The 23,507-nt window shown below is 42.1% G+C and overlaps 1 protein-coding gene across 1 annotated transcript; it reads right to left on the reverse strand.

Moving 5' to 3' along the window:
• Positions 1-1,645: 1,645 nt before the first annotated feature.
• Positions 1,646-23,047, reverse strand: LOC140723658 (zinc-binding protein A33-like). Its single transcript, XM_073038225.1, has 6 exons — positions 23,039-23,047; positions 22,440-22,535; positions 21,807-22,040; positions 20,802-20,824; positions 20,596-20,714; positions 1,646-2,418 (listed from the first exon to the last, which is right to left on the reverse strand). Exons 1-6 carry the CDS (start codon positions 23,045-23,047, stop codon positions 1,865-1,867), a joined length of 1,035 nt encoding a protein of 344 aa, XP_072894326.1. The 3' UTR covers positions 1,646-1,864.
• Positions 23,048-23,507: the final 460 nt, after the last annotated feature.

The raw sequence follows: 23,507 nt of genomic DNA on the forward strand, positions 1-23,507 counted from the left end.
TGGAATTATCTGCCACAGGAAACAGTTGAGGCTGGTTCATTGGCTATATTTAAGAGGAAGTTAGATATGGCCCTTGTGGCTAAAGGAATCAGGGGGTATGGAGAGAAAGCAGGTACAGGGTTCTGAGTTGGATGATCAGCCATGATCATACTGAATGGTGGCGCAGGCTCGAAGGGCCAAGTGGCCTACTCCTGCAATTATTTTTCTATGTTTCTATATCTGCTATACACTTCTCCCTTTTTCTTAACCAGATCACCAATATCCCCTGAAACCCAAGATTCCCTATGTCTGTTAACTTTGCCTTTAATCCTGGCAGGAAAATGCAAACACTGCACTCTCAAGATTTAGCTTCTGAAGGCCTTCCACCTACTGAACACATTCTTGCCAGGAAAAAAAAGTCTTATCCCAATCGACTCTTCCTAGATCCTTTTTCATTTCCACAATATTGGCCTTTCTCCAATTTAGAAACTCAACTTGAGGACCAGACCTATCCTTATCCATAATTAATTTGAAAATAATGACATTATGGCCACTGGACCCAAAATGTTCGCCTACACATACTTCTGTCACCTGACTGTCTGGTTTCCCTAACAGGAGATCAAGTATTGCATCCTCTCTCGTAGTTACCTCCATATATTGATTTAGAAAACTTTCCTAAAAACATTTGACAAACTCCAAGTCATCTAGTCCTTTTACAGTTTGGGAGTCCCAGTCAATATGTGGAAAGTTAAAATCCCCTACTATTACAACTTCCTGTTTCTTACACCGGTCCACTATCTTTATACAGATTTGCTTCTCCAATTCTCTCTGACTATTGGGCGGTCTATAATACACCCCTATTAGTGTGGTCACACCTTTCCCGTCCCTCAGCACCACCAATATGGTCTCTCTAGACAAGCCCTCCGGTCTGTCCTGTCTACGCACAGCTGTGATATTTTCCCTGACTAGTAATGCCACTCCTCCCCCTTTCATCCCTCCCCCTCTATCATGTCTGAAATAAACCATAGGTGGGAGGTTATCTTGTTGTATTAATGTATTAAAAATAAATTATAAATTCTACCAATGGAACCTCTTACTGAAGGATTATTATTCAAAATAGTATCCAACAAATCAGATTCTTGCATATATGGAAACTTAATTATTTTTGTAAAAAATGTCTAACCTGAAGATATTGCAGAAAGTGTGTATGAGAGAGACTATTTGCTAATTAACCCTTCAGAAGTTATCAATCGACTATCACAAAATAAATCTGCAAAAAGAAAACAGATCCCCTTAATCACTAAAAATTAAACAAATTGGGAGAGAGAACTTAATATGACCTTTGTTAATGAAGATGGTCAATTCTTCTTCGATATGTGCCAATCACTGTTTAATTCAATTTAAAATTGTTCACTGTTACTATTTAACAAAGGAGAGACTATTCAAAATATTTCCTAAAATAGACAATTATTGCAATAGGTATAAAACTGAAGTAGCCACTTTTTCACATATATTCTGGTCATGTTCTTCATTAAAATCTTTTTGGAAATCTTCTGGAATTTCTAAAGTTCTGAAAATTAATTTACAACCTAATGTTCCCCTTCCTCTGCAAATCGAGTTTAACCACTGCCACCCCAACCCCCCCCTCCCCCCCTCCGGAGCAGCACTGGCAAACCTTCCCGCACGATGTTAGTCCCCCTCCAGTTCAGGGGCAAACCGTCCCGTCGAAACAGGTCCCATCTTCCCGGGAACAAAGCCCAATTGTCCAGAAACATGAAGCCCTCCCTCCTGCACCATCTCCTTAGCCACGTATTTAGCTGCACTCTCCGCACATTTATATTTACAGGGACTTTACTCCTGACGCCGGTGCCGGGACCCGACCCGTTTACAGACCCGGAGCGGAACCGGAGCAGATTCTCAGCCACTGGTTCACATCCCAGGTCGCGAAGAAAGGATAAAGTTTCCCCGTGAATTTATTCCCAGTGAAGGTGTGGAGATGGGACTTGGTCTCCGCGTTGTAAAATGAAACTGTCCCGGACTCGTAGCTGAGATAAACTCCCACCCTCCCGGGGATGGGACCGGCAGCGAGACGGGACTCGGGCCAGGGGGGACCACCAAACACGTCACAATCCCGATGTAACACTTCATAATACCGCCTGATGACCCAGAATCCGGTCTCCGGACTCAGACTGACCCCTCTCTTCCTCTCCACAGACTCTATGGCGACTCCCAAAAACCAGTCCCGATTCCCCGTCACCTCCACCTCCCAGTAATGTCTTCCCGATGTGAATCCCTCTGCTGCCAGCACAGAAGCCCAGTGTGTGAATCTCTTCCCGGTGTCAGGGAGATTCCTCCAGGTCTCGGTCCATCTCATACTCTTCCGATCCTCAGACACCTCGAGACACGGACTCGCCGTTTCCACATCCAGGGTGACAGAGACTGGGGGGAGAAGCAGAGAATTAGAGAGTCCCCGGGGATAGGGGGGAGACTCGGACAGCGCGGACCCGGGGATCGGAGGGAGACTCGGGCAGCGCGGCCCCGGGGATCGGAGGGAGACTCGGGCAGCGCGGCCCCGGGGATCGGGGGGAGACTCGGGCAGCGCGGCCCCGGGGATCGTGGGGAGACTTGGGCAGTGCGGCCCCGGGGATCGGGGGGAGACTCGGGCAGCGCGGCCCCGGGGACCGAGGGAAAGGCCGCGGGGCCTCAGGTGCGGTCGAGTGGCCGACACGAACCTTTCCCGTGGTTTCCCACGGTAGAGGTCGAGGTCCTTCTGCAGCTGTACAGGGCCCTGGTGAGACCACTCCAGATTTGAGGAAGGACATTCTTGCTATTGAGGGAGTGCAGCGTAGGTTCACAAGGTTAATTCCCGGAATGGCGGGACTGTCATATGTTGAAATATTGGAGCGACTGTGCTTGTATACACTGGAATTTAGAAGGATGAGAGGGGATCTGAATGGAACAGATAAGATTATTAAGGGATTGGACACGCTGGAGGCAGGAAGCATGTTCCCGCTGATGGGTGAGTCCAGAACTTGAGGCCACAGTTTAAGAATAAAGGGTAGGCCATTTAGAAAAGAGATGCGGAAAAACCTTTTCACCCAGAGAGTGGTGGATATGTGGAATGCTCTGCCCCAGAAGGCAGTGGAGGCCAAGTCTCTGGATGCATTCAAGAGAGAGTTAGATAGAACTCTAATAGATAGCGAGGTCAAGGGATGTGGGGAGAGGCAGGAACGGGGTACTGATTGTGTATGATCAGCGATGATCACAGTGAATGGCGGTGCTGGCTAGAAAGGCCGAACGGCCTACTCCTGCACCTGACGCGACGAAAGCGGATGGACAACTAATGTCTCCCCAATGGTTTTCCACTGGACAGGGGAACCACCCTCTCTCACTCCTGCCTGTTGACCCCTGAAAGTATTTTGTGTTTCCAAGAGATCTGCTCTCATTCTTCGAACAGGGAACAGAGAACATAGAGCAGTACAGCAGAGGAACAGGCCCGTCATACAATGTTCACATTCATTTGTGAGTGTGAAGTGGGGGAGTGTGATGGTTTGTGACAGTAAAGGATGTGATAATGGGAACCAGTAGGGGAGAGATGAATGGAAGATTGAACCAGGAGGGGGAGGGGTGGAAAGCCTGTGGGCGAACTGTGTGTGTAGACGTAATGAGAAGCTGGAGGGGGCAAAGATGGCAGATGAGGATGACTTTGTCCCCTTTCCCACAACCCCATCCCTCGCAGCCCCTCATTAGTACAGGGGATGAATTTGCAGGAACCCTTAAGCAACACAGGTCTTGATGAAGTGTTTCAGTCTGAACCGTCGACTGTTTACTCTTTTCCATAGAAACTTCTCGGCCTGCTGTTCCCCCAACAATTTGTGTGTGTTACTCTGCTTTAAATATACTCAATTATTTGGCCTCCACAGCTGCTTGTGGCAGATTCACTATCCTGTGGATAAAGGAATTCCTCCTCATCTCTGTCCTAAATGGACATCCCTATAGTCAGAGGCTGTGCTTACCGTTCTCGACCCACCCACATCCTCCCAACATCAACTCTCTCCAGGCAGGTGTCAGAGAGATCTGGCGAGATCCTTCATCAGGACCTGTGTAGCTTGGATTACCAGCATCTGCAGATTTTCTCCTGTTTGATTTTTAAAGCACAAGTTAATAAGTAAACTTCTTGATTAGTCAGAGTCTCAAAAGTTATGGGGAGGAGGCTGGAGAATAGGGTTGAGAGGGATAATAAATCAGCCATTCTTCTAAACTCCGGTGAGTACAGGCCCAGAACCATCAAACGCTCCTCATATGTTAACTCTTTCATTCCCGGAATCATTCTTGTGAATCTTCTGGACCCCCTCAAATGCCAGTACATGTTTTCCGATAGAAGGGACCCAAAACTGCTCACATTACTCCGTGTGGTCTGACCGATGCCTTATAAAACCTCAGAATTACATCCTTGCTCTTGTATTCTAATCCTGTCGAAATGAAAGCAAACATTGAGTTTGCCAATCTGGGTCGCAAGATGGCGCTTATGTAGTGAAGCGGTTTTAGGCTGTGCTCCAAACCTTTTACTTTTTTTTAACCTACAATCACCCCCTAATTGATCTTTTTATACCTATTCTAAAGGGGTTTAAACATATGAAATTTTTTTCAACTGTTTGAAACATCTTCAACTCGCTGAAATGTCTAAAGCAAAGGAATCGAAACAGACGAAAGAACCGTTAACTTTAGAAGCAATTGCGAATCTTATGGATGACAGACTTGGAAAACTGGAGAGTAAATTAACCGCAAAGCTTTCTATGTTTGATGAAATTTTAAAGACATTTGACGTACAACTTCAAGCACTTACACTGGAGTCACAAAAACAACAAGCAAGTATTTTAGTTCTTGAAGAAGCCGCTCGCCAGAGAGATCGTATAATTGAAACTTTGCAGCAACAGCAAACTTCGACTTCTCTACAGATGGATCGTTATAAATTTAAAATTACTGATCTTGAAAACCGCTCTCGAAGACAAAATCTTCAGTTAATTGGGATTCCGGAAAAATTTGAGAATGGCGATCTCACTGTTATTTTCCTCCAAATTTTTAATGGATGTCTTTGGCTCAGAAGTACTGGATTCTCCTCCAACAATCGACCGTGCACATCGCATTTCTCGTTTTCATTCAGATTCAAGTTTGAAACCACGACAAGTAATTCTCCGGATCCATTACCCTCACACCAAAGAGCGTTTGATTCGGGCTGCACGGAAAAAGGGTATGATCAGCCTTCAAGATTTTAAATTCCGTATTCTGGAAGATTACAGTCCCGAAGTTCTAAGGGCAAGAATGGCTTTTAAATCGGTTATGAGGGAAATTCATCAGAAAGGCTACAAGCAAGCGCTGTTATTTCCAGCACATTTGAGAGTTTCTCTCGAAGACGGAACTTATCGGTTGTTCAAATCTCCAGCGGATGCTCAAAAATTTCTGGAAGAATAACATTTTATTGGGTTGACTAATGTAATAATTAGTCTATAGATTTGGATCTTCTATAAAATGATGTTTTTTTTAATGCATGTCTTACACGTATTTTTATACATGGTAAAAGTTCGTTTTTGGTTTATTTTGAATTTATTATTTTTTCATATTATTAATCTGTTAGTTTTGAAAGTAATTTATTAGGGTTTTCTTTTAAATTTGTATACACTTTTTTTATATATTTTAACGTTTAAATATTAAGATATTTTAAAAAAATAAAATGTCGTTTCTTCTTCCCGAAAGGCTTTAGTGCTTGGAACGTCATATCCGTTTTGATGAATTTGAATAAGTTTTAAACTTTCTTTTAAAACACTAATTCAGTATTATTCATTTATGGGTTTTATCATTTTAATTTTTTTTAAATCCTTTTGTTTTATATATATAATACTAACTTTATATTTTAATTTTTGTTATACCCACCCTTTCTTAGAATATGGGTGGTTTGTATCTATTATTCAACTTTTTTTTGTTTGAGTTGCCGTCTTGAGACATGGGGGTAATTTTAGTGTTAGATTGCTTGCTTGCCTCTTTTTGGCTTTTTTCCTGGGGTTTTGAGGGTGGAGGGAGGGGGATTTTTCTTTTTTCTTTTCTTTTGACTTGCTTTGTGCTTAGTTTTACTTCATAGGCTTATATGAAACTACAAAAATGGTTGCAGTGTCGTGACTTCCGGTTCCTCCTTGAACTTACTTTCCTCTTCTGGATTCATGAGTTCATCTTTTTTTCAACCTTATGTGTTAATTGTAATAAATATTGTCAATATGGATAAGGCTATTAATTTTGTTTCTTGGAATACTAATGGTTTAAATCATCTGATCAAATGGAAAAAAATATTCAAAGTATTCCATAGAATGAATGCTAATGCTATCTTTGTACAAGAGACTCATTTAAGGAAGGTGGATAGTCAATGCTTTTTTAGGTTTTGGAAAGCCCAACAATATCACTGAAATTCTCAAACCAAAGTAAGAGGTGTTTCTATTTTTATAGATTCTTCAACCTCCTTTATACATCATGAAACAATTTCAGACCCACAAGGTAGATTTTTGCTCATTACTGGTCTACTTTTTAATCAAAAAGTAGTTTTAGTTAATGTTTATGTTCCAAATACTGATTGTCCTGAATTTTTTAAGTGTCTATTTTCATCCTTTCCCAATTTGAATCAGTATAGACTGATAATGGGTGGGGATTTTAACTGTTGTTTAAACCCTTCAATGGACAGATCCAAGTCCACACAAGTTCTTCCGAATAAATTGGCCTCTCTTATCAACTCCTTTATGACTGATTCAGCAATTTGCGAAATTTGGCGTTTTTTACACCCCAATGACAAAGAGTTTTCTTACTTTTCTCATGTTTATCATAATTATTCAAGAATTGATTACTTTTTCTTTGATCACTGTTTACTTACAGATGTTATAGATTGTAAATATGACTCTATTACCATTTCTGATCATGCACCTTTGAAGTTATCTATTAAGACAATGGATTCATCTATTAATACTAAATCTTGGAGGTTCAACTCTATTTTATTGCAGGACTTAGACTTTGTTAATTTTATTAAACAACAAATTGATTTGTTTTTCTCAACAAATTCTACAACAGAGATTTCTAGTGGAATTTTATGGGACACTTTTAAAGCATTTATTCGTGGACAGATTATTTCATATTCTGCTGGAGTTAGGAAATGAACTAATTCTAAAATATTAACATTGGTTGACAAAATCAAAGCAATTGATAAGATTTATTCAGTGACTCCCAGCAAAAAACTTTATAAAGAAAGAGTGGAACTTCAAATGGAGCATAGCTTGTTATTATCCTCTTCGATTGAAAATGAGTTAATTAAATCTAGAACCCAATTTTATGTATATGGAGATAAGTCTGGTAAATTATTGGCTAATCAATTGAAAACTGCTTCGATTAAACGACAGATTACTAGGATTCGTAAACAAGATGGCACTCTGACGATCGACCATAAAGAGATAAATAAAGCCTTTCAAGATTTTTATAATCCCTTATATCAGTCAGAATTTGCTGAGGATTCTTCTATAATAGATGAATTTTTAAGGAAATTGAATATTCCAAAATTAACAGTAGAGGATAGTGTATTCTTAGATACACCTATCACGGAAACTGAAATAAAAAAGGCTATTTTTTTCAATGAATTCCGGTAAAGCTTCTGGTCCAGATGGTTATTCTGCAGAATTTTTAAAATCTTTTTCTTCTATACTTTCTCCTTGGCTTTGTAAAATTTTTAAAGATGCGTTAATTATAGGTAAATTGCCACAATCTATTTATGAAGCTTCTATTTCTTTAATCCTTAAAAAAGATAAAGACCCTATTGAATGTGCATCCTATCGGCCTACATCCTTGCTGAATACAGATTTTAAGATTTTTAGTAAAATTTTGGCTACTAGATTAGAAAATATACTACCTCGAATCATTTCTGAAGATCAGACTGGATTTATTAAAAATCGTTATTCATCTTTTAACATTAGAAAATTAATTAACATTATTTATACCCCTTCATCCAAAATACCAGAATGTGTCATTTCTTTAGATGCTGAAAAAGCATTTGATAGAGTTGAATGGCCATATTTATTCAATACGATGCAGCATTTTAATTTTAGTTCAAAATTTATATCATGGATTAAGTTAATATACTATAAACCCTTGGCTTCGGTTTTTACCAATAATCAAAGATCTTTTTTTCAGTTATTTCGAGGTACAAGGCAAGGCTGTCCTTTAAGTCCTTTATTATTTGACATCGCTTTGGAACCTTTGGCTATAGCCATTCGTGAATCACCTAATATTTTGGGTATTACTCATGGGGAGGGGACGTATAAGTTATTATTATATGCTGATAATTTGTTAATATACATATCCGACCCTGAAAGATCTATTCCTGCTATTTCGTCTTTGCTTACTCAGTTTAGTAACCTGTTTGGTTATAAATTGAATTTTAATAAGGGTGAATTATTTCCATTAAATATGCAAGTTCCAATTTATAAACATTTACCATTTAAAATGGTTATAGATTATTTTACTTATTTAGGCATCAAAATTACTAAAAAACAGAAAGATTTAATTAAAGTTAACTTTTTACCCTTAATTGACCAAGTTAAGCAACTTGCTATCAGGTGGTCTCCGTTATCTTTGTCATTGGTTGGTGGAATTAATGCTATTAAGATGATGGTATTACCCAAATTCCTATATCTATTTCAAGCATTGCCAATTTTTATTCCTAAATCTTTTGTTGATATTATTGACTCTAAAATATCTTCTTATCTATGGCAGAATAAAAATCCTAGACCAGGTAAAAAATATTTACAGAAGCCTAAGAAGGAGGGTGGTTTGGCCTTGCCAAACTTGAGATTTTACTATTGGGCAGTTAATATACGATATTTAATATTTTGGACACAAGAATTGACTATAGCAGCTTGCCCACAATGGGTAAATTTGGAATGTAAATCTGTACAAGACTTTTCATTGTTTTCAATCTTAGGATCTTCGCTTCCTTTTTATTTATCTAAATTGAATAAATAACAAATCCTATAGTCAAATATGCATTGCGAATTTGGTTTCAATTTCGTCAATATTTTGGTTTGAATAAGTTTATTTTATCATGCCCTATAATATCTAACTATTCTTTTCGGCACTCTTTTATGGATCAAGCTTTTCTATTATGGAAAACAAAAGGTATAACATGTTTTCATGATTTGTTTTTAGATGATAGTGTTATGTCCTTTGAACAGCTATCTAATAAATATAATTTACCTAAAACCCATTTTTTTAGATATTTGCAAGTTAGAAATTTTTTGTATAATGAGTTACAGTCTTTTCCGAAATTATGTCCATTGGACATTACCGAAAGAATTTTAGCTCTGAACCCTTGCCAAAAGGGTTTAGTAGCTATTATTTATAATATGATCATGAAAATACAGCCAGAAGCATCAGAAAAAATTAAGAAGGAATGGGAAGAAGAACTTCATTGTCTTACATCCGCTGAACAGTGGGAGAAAAATTTACTATTAGTCAATTTGTCCTCTATTTGTGCTAAACATGCCCTAATACAATTTAAGGTTGTACATAGAGCTCATATGTCTAAGAATAAACTTGCTAGATTTTACTCTTATGTTAATCCAACCTGTGACAGATATCATTCTGATGTTGCTTCATTGACCCATATGTTTTGGTCTTGCCCCCTTGTCTACAAAATTACTGGAAAGATATTTTCAGTATTATTTCAAGAGTTCTGAATATCAATTTCCAACCGCATCCTTTTACTGCAATTTTTGGTTTACCAATGGTGGATAATAGTCGTTTATCCTCTTCATCTCGACGAATGATTGCGTTTGTTACATTAATTGCTAGATCTATTTTATTGAACTGGAAAGAAATTAATCCTCCAACTATATTTCAGTGGTTCTCTCAAACTATCTTTTGTTTGAGTTTAGAAAAAATTAGAAGTGTTGTTTTTGATCCTTCAGTCAAATTTGAAGAAACTTGGAGACCATTTATTCAACATTTTCATATGAGTTAAATGGTCTTTTCCTAAACCTCACTTTGATTATCCTTAATTATTTGGATGGAGGTTCGGAGTTATTGTCACTACTGTATGTACTTAACATTATGCAATGGCCCATGTTGGTTAGTTTTTTTTTTCTTTCTCTTTTTTTGGGGTTGTTTTTTTTTGTCTCTTTTGTTCATAAATTCTTTGAGTTTGGGAGGCTATATATACTGATTATTATATATTTGAATGTCTACTTAAACTATTAATTATGTGCTCTCAAACACTTTGTATTCATGTTTCATTTATGTTTGTTTAAAAAATTAATAAAAAGATTTAAAAAGAAAAGAGATTGCCAATCTTACCACTGACACAAACTGCAAGTTAACCTTCAGGGAATCTTGCACAAGGACACCCATGTCCCTTTGCACCTCTGATTTTTGAATTTCGCCCTGTTTACAGAATTGTCTATGCCTTTATTCCTTCGACCAAAATCGTACCTGCCAAAGTTTCTACCTGTTAAACACTACCTGTGCTACAAGATCCTTATTACGTATACTGCTACATTCAAATAAGACCATAAGACAAAGCAGCAGAAGCCGGCCATTCGGCCCTTCGAATCTGCTCCACCATTTTATCATGAGCTGATCCATTCTCCCATTTATTCCCATTCCCCCACCTTCTCACCATGACCTTTGATGCCCTGGCTACTCACATACCTATCAATCTCTGTCTTAAATACACCCAATGACCTGGCCTCCACTGCCGCAAGAAATTCACAGATTCACCACCCTCTGGCTAAAAAGATTTCTTTGCATCTCTGTTCTGAATGGGCGCCCTTCAATCCTTAAGTCATGCTCTCTCCTACTAGACTCCCCCACCATAGGAAACAACTTTGCCACATCCACTCTGTCCATGCCTTTTAACATTCAACATGTTTCTGTGAGGTTCCCCCTCATTCTTCTCAACTCCACGGAGTACAGTCCAAGAGCGGTCAAATGTTCCTCACATGTTAACCCTCTCATTCCCGGAATCATTCCAGTGAATCTTCTCTGAACCCTCTCAAATGTCAGAACATCCTTTCTTAAATAAGGAGCCCAAAACTGCACACAGTATTCCAAGTGAGGTCTTACCAGTGCCTTATAGAGCCTCAACATCACATCCCTGCTCCTATACTCTATTCCTCTGGAAATGAATGCCAACATTGCATTCGCCTTCTTCACCACCGACTCACCCTGGAGGTTAACCTTAAGGGTATCCTGCACGAGCACTCCCAAGTCCCATTGCATCTCAGAACTTTGAATTCTCTCTCCATTTAAATAATAGTCTGCCCATTTATTTCTTCTACCAACGTGCATGACCATACACTTTTCAACATTGTATTTCATTTGCCACTTCTTTGACCATTCTCCCAATCTATCCAAGTCTCTCTGCAGACTCTCTGTTTCCTCAGCACTACCGTCCCCTCCACTTATCTTTGTATCATCAGCAAACTTAGACACAAAATCATCTATTCCATAATCCAAATCATTGATATACAACGTAAAAAGAAGCGGCCCCAACACGGACCCCTGTGGAACACCACTGGTAATTGGCAGTCAACCAGAATGGGATCCTTTATTCCCACTCTCTGTTTCCTGCCAATCAGCCAATGCTCTATCTACATATGTAACTTTCCTGTAATTCCATGGGCTCTTATCTTGTTTAGTAGCCTCATGTGTGGCACCTTGTCAAAGGCCTTCTGAAAATCTAAATACACAACATCCACTGCATCTCCCTTGTCTAGCCTACTTGTAATTACCTCAAAAACTTTCAATGGGTTTGTCAGGCAGGATTTTCATTTAAGGAAACCATGCTGAGTTTGGCCTATCTTGTCATATGCCTCCAGGTACTCTGTAACCTCACCCTTGACAATTGACTCCAGAAACTTCCCAACCATTTCTCAAGCTAACAGGTCTATAATTCACTTTTTGCTTCCATGCCCCCTTTTAAAATACCATAGAGGCATTTGCTATCTTCCACTCCTCCGGAACCATGCCAGAATCTAGTGACTTTTGAAAGATCATTGCTAATGCCTCTGCAATCTCCACAGCTACTTCCTTCAAAACACAACGGTGCATTCCATCTGGTCCTGGAGATTTATCTACCCTTAGACTATTCAGCTTCCTGAGTACTTTCTCTGTCGTAATTGTTACTGCGCACACTTCTCTTCCCTGACACCCTTGAGTGTCCGGTATACTGCTGATATCTTCCTCAGTGAGGACTGATGCAAATACTCGTTCAGTTCCTCAGCCATCTCATCTCCCATTACAATTTCTCCAGCATCATTTTCTATCTGTCCTGTATCCACTCTCGCCCGTTTTTTTATTCTTTATATACTTGAAAAAGCTTTTAGTATGTTCTTTGATATTATTTGCTAGCTTCCTTTTATAGTTCATCTTTTCCCTCTTAATGGCCTTCTTAGTTTCCTTTTGTAAGCTTTTAAAAACTTCCCAATCCTCTGTCTTCCCACTAATTTTTGCTTCCTTGAATGCCCTCTCCTTTGCTTTTACTTTGGCTTTGACTTCTCTTGTCAGCCACGGTCGCATCCTTTTTCCATTCGAAAATTTCTTCTTTTTTGGAATATATCTGTGTTGCACATTTCTTAGCTCAACCCATAAAGATTCTTCCAATCCTATGTCACCTCTTTCTAATGATTTAATATCATTTCTTACCAATAAAGCCACGCCACCCCCTCTGCCTACCTGCCTATCCTTCCGATACACCGTGTATCCTTGGACGTTCAGCTCCCAGAGACATGCATCCTTTAGCCACGTCTCAGTGATGGCCACAAAATTATACCTGCCAATCTGTAGCTGTACGACAAGATCATCCACCTTATTCCTTATGCTGTGTGTATTTAAGTATAACACCTTAAGTCCAGTATTTGATACTTTTTGCATTGATTGCACTCATCCCAGTGGCTGCAAATTTGCCCCATCACCTGCCTGTCCTTCCTGACATCTTTACTGCTCACTATCCTCACTGCTCACATTCCTGGACTTCTCTAGTGCCTTTAACACCATCCAGCCCAAGATCTTAAGGCATAAACTAACGGAGATGGGAGTAGACTCTCACATGGTGGATTGGATAGTGGACTACTTGACAGATAGACCTCAGTATGTGTGGTTGGGAGACTGTAGGTCTGACACGGTGGTCAGCAGCACAGGAGCGCCGCTGACATAACATCGGTAGCAGAGCGAAGGGCGCTGAGTAGGCTATGGTCAATTATGGATAACTCTGAACATCCTCTACATAGCACCATCCAGAGACAGAGAAGCAGTTTCAGCGACAGGTTGCTATTGATGCAATGCTCCTCAGACAGGATGAAGAGATCAATACTCCCCAATCCCATTCGGCTTTACAATTCAACCGGCAGGAGTAAGATATGTTAAAGTGCCGGGGTTAGGACTCAATGTATTTAAGTAAACTACTTAAGAACTTTTTAAAAGCTATTATTAATGCTTTTTGAGAGAGTGATTTTAGATGCATATCATATTTTTACTGAGTTAAGTATTGTATGTAATTAGTTTTGCTACAATAAGTGTATGGGACATTGGAAAAAATGTTGAATTTCCCCATGGGGATGAATAAAGTATCTATCTATCTATCTTAGATTTATTTCTGTTTTCCCCATCCTCCACTCTATCATTCCGGTTTACCATCCGGCTGCCAAATCAGTTTAACCCCTCACTAACAGCTCTATTAAACATTCCCGCTATGGTTCAGGTGTAACCCGTCCTTTTTGAACAGGTAATACTTCCCCCAGAAGAGATACCAATGATCCAAGAATCTGAAGCCCTGCCGCCTGCACCAGTCTCTCAGCCACGCATTCATCTGCCTGATCCTACTATTCTTGCCCTCGCTAGCACGTGGCACGGGTAGCAATCCTGAGATTACTACCCTGGAGGTCCTGCTTCTCAGCTTCCTTCCTAACTCCCGGAAATCTCTCTTCAGGACCTCCTCCCATTTCCTCTCTATGTCATTGGTACCAACATGTACCAAGACAGCTGGCTGCTCGCCCTCTCCCTTCAGAATATTCTGGACCCGATTCGAGACATCCCGTACCCTGGCACCTGGGAGGCAGCACACCATGCGGGTATCTCTACCAGGCTCACAGAATCACCTGTCTGTTCCCCTGACTATGGAATCCCCTATGACTACCGCATTCCTCTTCTCCCTCCTTCCCTCCTGCACAACAGCGCCAGGCTCAGTGCCAGAGACCCGGTCACCGTGGCCGTCCCCTGTCAGGTCATCCCCCTCAACAGCATCCGAAACGATATACTTGTTGCTGAGGGGGGCAGCCACAGGGGTGCTCTCCACTATCCGGGCATTTCCCTTCCCTCTCCTGACAGTCACCCAGTTTTCTGACCCCTGTAGCCTAGGGATGACTACCTCCCTGTAGCTCCTGTCTATCACCTCTTCATTTTCTCTAATAAGCAGTAGGTCATCAAGCTGCAGCTCCAGATCCCTAACACGGTCTCCGAGGAGCTGAATCTCGGTTCACCTGGTGCAGATGTGGCTATCAGGGAGGCTGGAGGTCTCCCAGGATTCCCACATCTGACACCCTGAACAAAGCACTAACCCTGCAGACATGCTACCTAATTCTACAGGAATGAAACAAAGAACCATAGGTCTACTCACCCACTTACTTCGCCAAGCACACAAACTTTTTAAACCGTTAGCTAATGTGCCCTCCTGTTCCCCCGTCCATCCGGGCCGATTTGCCAAGGGGAAAAAAAGAGTCGATGCCTCGCTCTCGGCTCTTCCCGTTACCGCCTAAGCCCGTTGAGCCAAAGCCCTACACTCTGCTGCCACCCACTCCGCTTCCCGCTGTATAGGGTCGTCATCTTTCTAAACTCTCTGCGCTGTCCTGCGCAGTCTCGCCGTTCTTGTACGCAAAGTCTTTTAAAAAACTGCCTTCCTTCAGAATTTAGCTCCCACGCCGCCCTTCTTGTACCAATCTAAAAAAACACCTTCAGTCCTGTATTCATCGCCTATTCCACACTGTCAACATGAAATTCAGCAAGGCCTTTGATGTCGATGATAGGCCACACTTGGAGCATTGTCTGCATTTCCGGTTCCCGAATACGGGGAGGATGTCATTACACTGGACAGGAGGCTTCAGGAGGATGTTACAAGGACTGGGGGCTTGGGTTAAAAGCAGATGCGGATAAGCTTGGGCTATTCAGCTGTAGTGTAGGATGTTCAGGAATGACCCCTTATCGAGGGAAATAATTCATAAGGAGCTTAAATAACGTTTCTTTTTCCAAGAAATGGGCGTACAGAACCAGAGGCCTCAGATTGAAAGTGAGACGGGAAGTTTTTCTGAGTGGTCTATCGGGTAACATTTTCATAGAGAGGGAGGTTGGTAAATGGAATTTGCCCTCAAACGCTGAAGAAACAGGTAAAGATAAAATATTTTAAAATAAATTTGGGCAGGTACACAGATGGGAAATGGTTAGAGGGATGGGGGGGGGCAAACACACACAAATGGGACATGCTCAAGAAGACATCTTAGTCTTGCAGATTGATGAAGTGGGCCGTGGGTTCAACATCCATCAAACCCTCCCAGATCATCCTCCTGAGGAATCTCACCCCGGAGTCTGTCTGTGAAGTGTTGATGTGACGTCACGTCAGAGGGCAGCTCAGTGCCACAGAACAGACAGACTGGGTAAGGACGGCAGATTTCAATCCTAAATGGGAGTTTGTGCCTATTTCTGTGGCCGTGTGTCACACTTGATTAAGTTGTTTAAATGAATAAATGACTGTCTCTGAAGAGATTGGTTTCCAGGTTACTGAGGGAAATAACAACGTACATTGCTGAGACTTTGACTACAATCTGCCAGTTCTTCCTGTGTATGTGTGTGAGGGAGCTTTGCCAGGCCGGTTATGCTGTGTGTGCTTCTCCCGAGATGAAATCTTGACCCATGTCAATGCTTGTTGGTGTGTCCGAGCTCATTCTCTCAATGCTTCAGTGTAGTGATCTGATCACCAGAAGACATAGGAGCAGAATTAGGCCATTTGCCTATCGAGTCTGCTCCACCATTCAATCATGGCTGATCCTATCTTTCCCTCCTCAGCCCCACTCCCTGGTATTCTCCCCGTAACCTTTGATGCTGTGTCCAATCTAGAACCTGTCAAGCTCTGCCTTGAATACACCCAACAGGTTCCACAAATTCACCAGCCGCTGGTTCAAATTTCACCGCATCTGTTTTAAATAGATCCCCCTCTATCTTGAGGCTGTGCCCTCTTGTCCTAAACTCCACCAGCATGGGAAACATCCTTTCCACATCTACTCTGTCTAGGACTTTGATCATTCAAAAGTTTTCAATGAGATCCCCCCTCATCTTTCTAAATTCCAGCGAGTATAGACACAGAGCTATCAAACGTTCCTCGTATGATAACCCTTCCATTCCTGGAATGATCCTTATGAAATGAACACTCTGCAATGCCAGCACATCTTATCTTAGATGAGGAGCCCAAAATTGTTCCCAATACTCAAGGTGAGGCTTCACCAGTGCCTTATAAAGCGTCAGCATCACATCCCTGCTCTTGAATTGAATGCTATCTAAACCCCTTGAATTGAATGCTGACGTTGAATTTGCCTTCCTCACCACTGACTCTACCTGCAAGTTAACCTTGTAAGTTAACACTACCTGCCCCTCCACCAACCTTCGTATTATCTGCAAACTTGGAAACAAAGCCATCTACTCTAGGACAAGAGGGTATGAGTTCATGATTGAAGGACGTCCTTTTAGAACTGAGATGTGGAGAAATTACTTTCGTTAGTTGTGGAAAATCTGTGGAATTTTTTGCCACAAGTGGCTGTTAAGGCCAAGTCATATTTAAGGCAGAGATAGATAGGTTCTTGATTAGCCAGGGCATCAAAGTGTATGGGGTGAAAGCAGCGGAGTGGGGATGACTGGAATAATTGGATCAGCCCATGACTGAATGGTGGAGCAGACTCGATGGGCCAAATGGCCTATTTCTGCTCCTATATCTTATGGTCTATTCCATCAGCGAGATCCTGATATACAGCATAAAATGAAGGTGTCCTAATGCTGACCCCTGTGGAACATGAGTCACTGGCAGCCAACCAGAAAAGGATCCCTTTACTCTCATTCGCTGTTTCCTGCCAATCAGCCAATGTTCTAACCATGCCTGTAACTTTTCTGTAATACCCTGGCCTCTTAACCTGGTTACTACCTTCATGTGTGGCACCTTGTCAAAGGCCCTCTGAGATTCCAAATATACAACATCCACTGCATCCCCTTTATCTATCCTGCTTGTAATCTCCTCAAAGAATCCCAACAGGTTTGTCAGGCAGGATATTCCCTTAACGAAGCCATGCTGACTTGCCCTGTCTTGTCCAGTGTCACCAAGTATTCCATAACCTCATACTTAACAACTGAATCCAATTTCTTCCCAACCACAGAGGTGAGGCTAACAGGTCAATAATTTCCTTTCTGTTGCCTTCCTCCTTACTTAAAGGGTTAAGTGACATTTGCCATTTTCCAGTCCTCTGGCACCATGCCAGGGTCCAGTGATTTTTGAAAGATCATTTGAAATGCCTCCACAATGTCTACTGCAACCTCTTTCAGAACACTAGGGTGCAGTTCATCTGGTCCGGGTGACTTATGTACCTTTAGGGCTTTCAGCTTTTTGAGCACCTTCTCCCTTGTAACAGTAACTGCACTCACTTCTCTGCCCTCGCACTCTTCAACACCGGGCACAGTGCGAGTGTCCTCCACCTTCTCCTTTGTAACAGTAACTGCACTCACTTCTCTTCCCTCGCACTCTTCAACACCGGGCACAGTGCGAGTGTCCTCCACCTTCTCCTTTGTAACAGTAACTGCACTCACTTCTCTTCCCTCGCACCATTCAACACCGGGCACAGTGCGAGTGTCTTCCACGGTGAAGACTGGTGCAAAATATTTGGTTTATCTGCCATCTCTTTATTCTGTGTTATTATATATCCGGCCTCATTTTCTAGCGGTCCTATATCCACTCTCATCTCTGTTTTATTTTTTTACAATACTTGAAAAACAATTTGGTATTGTTTGCTAACTTGTTTTACAAAGACAGGTGTATAAAAAGGGCCTGAAGGATTTTTCAAGACCAGAGTCACCCCAACCACAAACTGTACCAGTTGCTACCATCCGGGATATGGTACCACAGATTAAAAGCCAGGAGCAACAGGCTCCGGGACAGCTTCTTCAACCAGGCCATCAGACTGATTAACTCATGTGGACATAACTGAATTTCTATGTTATATTAATCAGCCTGTTGGACATATTATTCATCATTAATTACTATAAATTGCACATTTAGACGGAGATGTACCGTAAAGATTTTTAATCCTCATGTATATGAAGGATGTAAGTAATAAAGTCAATTCAATTTCTTGTTTATTTTTTTCATCCCAATTATTCTTTCAGTTCCTCTCTGTAGACATTTAAAAGCTTCCCAATCCTCGATCTTCCTACTAATTTTTGTTTTGTTGTATGCCCTCTCTTTTGCCTTTACATTAACTTGTCTTCCCTTGTCAGCCACGGTTTTACTATTTTGCCATTTGAGTATTTATTTATTTTTGGAATACATCTATCTTTCACCTTTCTCATTTTCCCAGAAACTGACACCATTTCTGCTCTGCTCTCATCCCTGCCAGCATCTCCTTCCAACTTGCTTTGGCCAACTCCTCTCTCAGACCACTGTCATTTCTTTCACTTCTCTGAAGTTCTACAATGGCAGACTTTAATTTCTCCTTATCAAATATCAAGTTGAACTCAGTCATGTTGTGAGCACTGCTTCCTAAGGTTTCTTTTAACTACTCACCACTGGTTCAATGCATAACACCCAATCCAGTAGAGCTGTTCCCCGAGTAGGCTCAACGACAAACTGCTCTAGAAAGCCATCACATTGCATTCAACAAACTCACTCTCTTGAGATCCTTTACCAACCTGATTTTCCCAATTGACCTGTATGTTGAAATCTCCCATGATTATCATAACATTGTCCTTTTCATCAGCCTTTTCTATTTCCAGTTGTAATCTGTGGGCCTCAACCCACTGACTGTTGGGAGGCCTGTATATGACTGGTGTCAGTGTCATTTTTACTTTTGCAGTTCCTTACCTCAACCCACAAGATTCAACATCTTCCAATCCTATGTCACATCTAGCTGCTGATTTACCAGTAGAGCCACAGCACCCCCTCACCCGACCTTCCTATACCACCGATACATTCTGTAACCTTGGGCATTCAGATCCCAACTACAACCATCCTTCAGCCACGATTCCGTGATGGCCACAACATCATACCTGGCAATCTGTAATAGTGCAACAAGATCATCCACCTTATTTCTCATACTCCATGCATTGAGATATAACACTTTGTGTACTGTATCTGCTACCCTTTTTAATTCTGCATCCCTAATGCACTGATACTCACCCTGCTGGCTGCAATTTTCTCCTCTCATCTGTCCGCTCTATCTGACAGTCTGACTGCACGCTATCTTTGCATTTTTATCATCAGTCCTATCCAGAGTCCCTTCACTCTCATTCCCACACCGCCCCCCCCGCCAAATTAGTTCAGACCCTCCCCAACAGCTCTATCAAACTTCTCTGTGAGAATATTGTTCTCCCTCGGGTCGAGGTGCGACCCGTCCCTTTTGAGCAGGTCATTCCTCCACCAGAACAGATCCCGATGATCCAAGAACCTGAATCCCTGTCCCCAGCACCATCTTCTCAGCCATGTTTATCTGTCAAATTATCCTGTTTCTACCCTCACCAGCACGTGGCACAGGCAGCAATCCAGAAATTACAACCCTGGGGGTGCTGCTTCTGAGCTTTCTACCAAGCTCTCCAAATTCTATTTTCAGGACCTCTTTGCTTTTACTTCCAATGTCATTGTCACAAATTTACCAAGATATCTGGCTCTTTTCCCTCCCTCTGTAAAATGCTGTGGACACAATTCGAGGCATCCCTGACCCTGGCACCCAGGAGGCAACATACCATTCAGGTGTCCCGTTCACATCAATAGATTCTCCTGCCTGTTCCCCTGACGATTCAGTCCCCGATCACGACCACTCCCCTCTTCTGCCTCTAACAACAGTGAGAGTTGTGGTTCCAGAAGGGGGAAGACCTGTGTCAGTCAGAGTCTGCACTCACAGGGCACGCAGGACTTGTGTATTTTCCTGACAATCCCTGTCACCACACTGACACCTGCTTTTATTCCCTACAATATCATCAAGTCAGTATTAAATTCCCAGTTCCTCTGGTAGATCCAAACTCATGTCCTGGTGTGTTAGTGCGTTTGCCTGGGATCAGGACACAGTGGTTCATCTGCCAGTCCCGTGTATTGGTTGTATTGTGACCCTGTGCTGGTGTGTTCAGGGGTCTGACATCTCCCGCTGACTATGTGACAGTGATGCCTCCCAGTTGGTGGGGTTGATGTGCAATAAACTTTAGTTCCCCTTCAGCCCAGTATTACAGACAATCTTTGCGTCAAATTGGAACTAAATTGAGCTTCATAAACAAGGAGAAATGAATCTTTGTAAGTTTTACCTCGATTAATAGCATCAAGTGTTTCTCTCAGCACTGTGTTCAACAAATAGAGGTGATCGAATTTTTCAACCGGTAGGGTCTCATCTGTCACTGCCAATTCCTGGACATCGTCATTAATCCTGTAAATATTAAACTGCTGTTTATAAATTGCTATTCCGAACTATTTTACAAATCCATACAGGGTTTGAGTAAAGAGCCTGTCCTACCTCCTGTTCCGATGAGCTTCCTCCTGAAATAAATTAAAAACAAATCTGATTAGACTTGGACTTACTGTCCACGTCCTGAATTTCATCCAAATCATTACAAGATGTTGAAAATTCCCACTCCCGCAATCACTCACACACACGGACAATACAGAACCACGGGGTAACTTACAGGGAAAGTTTCTGAATGTCAGACCATTACTGAGAGGATGAAACTTACAGGGAAGACAGGACAGGCTGTGCATTTTCATCTGGATATGACGTCAGTGTGATAGGATGGAGGAATTTAAGATCAGTGATGTATGTGATTGTGTGCGGGTGGAGGAAGTATCTCTATTTATAGGGAGACTTGTGGGGAGATGTAATTCCAGATGGATTTTAACAAATTCCACAAGAAATGTAGTGAAGAGGATGTGGAACTCAGTGCCACAGGAGTGGCTGAAATGGAACAGCAGAGATTGAATGTAATGGGGAGGCTGGATAAACATGTGAGGGACCAGGGAGTTCGGGGCACTGTTTCTAGATACGGTGAGCAGGTGGCAGGAGGATTGTGACAGAGGGGAAATTGATAGAAGCTGGACCGAATGGCCTGCTTATGACGGAGAATGTTACACAATCCCATGTAAAACATATCCGAAAAAGCAGAGACAGTGAAAGTTTCTGTAATCTGATGGAAACCGGATATGGAGGATAAGTCTGAAGTGTGGGTCATATTCTTTGTTCTCACTGACTGAGAGAGAGATCCTCGCACCCACCGCACCAGACACACTCACAATCAGTACCACGTATCTGCCCTCTCCCCATATCCCTTGACCCGGCTATCTATAAGAGCTCTATCTAACTCTCTCTTGAAAGCATCCAGAGACTTGGCCTTCACTGCCTTCTGTGTGAGGTCACCAGAGCGACAATTGATTTGTTAGAATTGGCCGCTGTGCTGTGTTTATTTCAAATATACCACTGTTCATTTAGTGTCCTTTGACAGAAAAAAATTAAAATATAATTCCTCACCTTGAGAAACATCACACTGTCTTTTTGATCCATCTGTTCCTTTAACTTAGGGATTTCCTCCTGAATAATCCTTATATTCTCTTGAATCTCCCGAAGATTTTTCTCCATTAGATTGAGAATCCTCTTCTCTTCTTCCCTGAGATCCCTGAGTAAGCTCTGCTCTTTCTCAGTGATAATCCGGCGCAGTTCAGCAAACTGGGATGTGATGTGGGACTGAACGCTGTGTGACTGTTCCTGTCGAATGAAAGGTGAAGATTAATATTCTGCATTGCTGTGTTTTGTTTCCTTTTGTCATTAAGTTCAGTCTGTTAGAGTCCATTCTACTTCTGAGTGCATTCCCATCAACACCATTCCCTCACGTTTTCCTGAATCCTATTCTCACTTATTGACCCAGAAACTCCCATCTGATTCACACACCTTTACGGGGTTAACGGTAATTAGCCATTCATCCGGCATGTCCTTGAGATGTGTTGGAATCTCTTGTGGTCACAGGGGGAGCATGCAAACTCCACACAGACAGTAGCAGAGGTCAGGATCGAACCCAGGTCACTGGAGCTACGATACTCTGCTATTCTGCATTAAATGGAGCAAAACTCGACAGTAATATCAGAAATTCCGCCCAGGAAGCCTCACCCGAACACCGGAGATTTTCTCTTTCTGTTGCTGCTCCTTTTCCTGGAAGTCTGATTTCGTTTTTGTGAGAGAGTCTAAGGAAGATTTTAGCTGATCCTGGAAGTCAGAGAGTGAAGGAAATAGAAACAAAGATGCATCAAAAGAAACAGGTGATCAAACCCGATTATCACACAAAATGCCGGAGGAACTCAGTGAGTCAGGCAGCATCTATTCAGGGGAAATAAACAGTCGGTGTTTTGGGATGAGACCCTTCATTAGGACTGGGAAGGAATGGGACAGAAGCCAGAATAAAAAGGTTGGGGATGAGAACCAGCTGACAGGTGACGGGTGAGACAACGTGAGGGGGAACTTGGGGGAGGGTGATGAAGTGAGAAGCTGAGAGGAGACAGGTGGGAGAGGTAAAGGGCTGGAGAAGTAGGAATCTAATACGAGAGGACAATCGACCATGGAAGAAACGGGAGGAACTGGGCTGTTTGCAGCCCTGAATGGTGACGAGGGAGGAGGTTAGGAGTCAGGTGTACCACTTGTCCTGCTTGCAAGTGTCAATGCCAGGAGGGAGATCAGTGGGGAGGAGCGAGTGGATCAGGGCGATACAGTACGTAGAGCATGATCTGTATAGAGAGCGGAGAGTTCCGGGGTGTGGACGTGGGCTGTTGGATGGAGAGTTGCTAGAATCCCGTTGGAGATGGCAATGTGTGATGGTACGTAGGACAAAGGAAATGCGTTAAGTATTAAATTAATGTTAGTTTTACCGTGTAGATTTTAACAGCTTCTTTAATCGGCTTGAGGCGGTGCTCTCTGTGTTCCTCCGCCACGGCACAGATCACACAGATCAGTGTCTTGTCCGTTTCACAGAACAACTTCAGTTCTTCCTCATGTTCCTCGCAGTGACGTTTACTTTCCTTCCCTTTCGGATTCAGGTTTAGATTTCGAGCTTTTTCAGCCAGATTTGCTAAGGCCCGATTCACCCTGAGGGTGCGGTCAGCAAACACTTCTCTACATTCCGGGCAGGAGTTTCTCTCCTCCCTTTCCCAACACCGTGTGATACAAGAGCGACAGAAGTTGTGA

The sequence above is a fragment of the Hemitrygon akajei genome, unplaced genomic scaffold (genome assembly GCF_048418815.1).
Source record: "Hemitrygon akajei unplaced genomic scaffold, sHemAka1.3 Scf000123, whole genome shotgun sequence".
Taxonomy (NCBI): domain Eukaryota; kingdom Metazoa; phylum Chordata; class Chondrichthyes; order Myliobatiformes; family Dasyatidae; genus Hemitrygon; species Hemitrygon akajei.

What these genes read in the sequence shown, in the direction of transcription:
- LOC140723658 (XM_073038225.1), bottom strand. An exon ending in AGAAAATCTCCGGTGTTCGG is followed by an intron (nt 22,041 to 22,439) that starts GTGAGGCTTCCT and finishes TTCATTCGACAG; the next exon opens with GAACAGTCACACAGCGTTCA. An exon ending in ACTTGATGCTATTAATCGAG is followed by an intron (nt 2,419 to 20,595) that starts GTAAAACTTACA and finishes TTCTCCCCCCAG; the next exon opens with TCTCTGTCACCCTGGATGTG.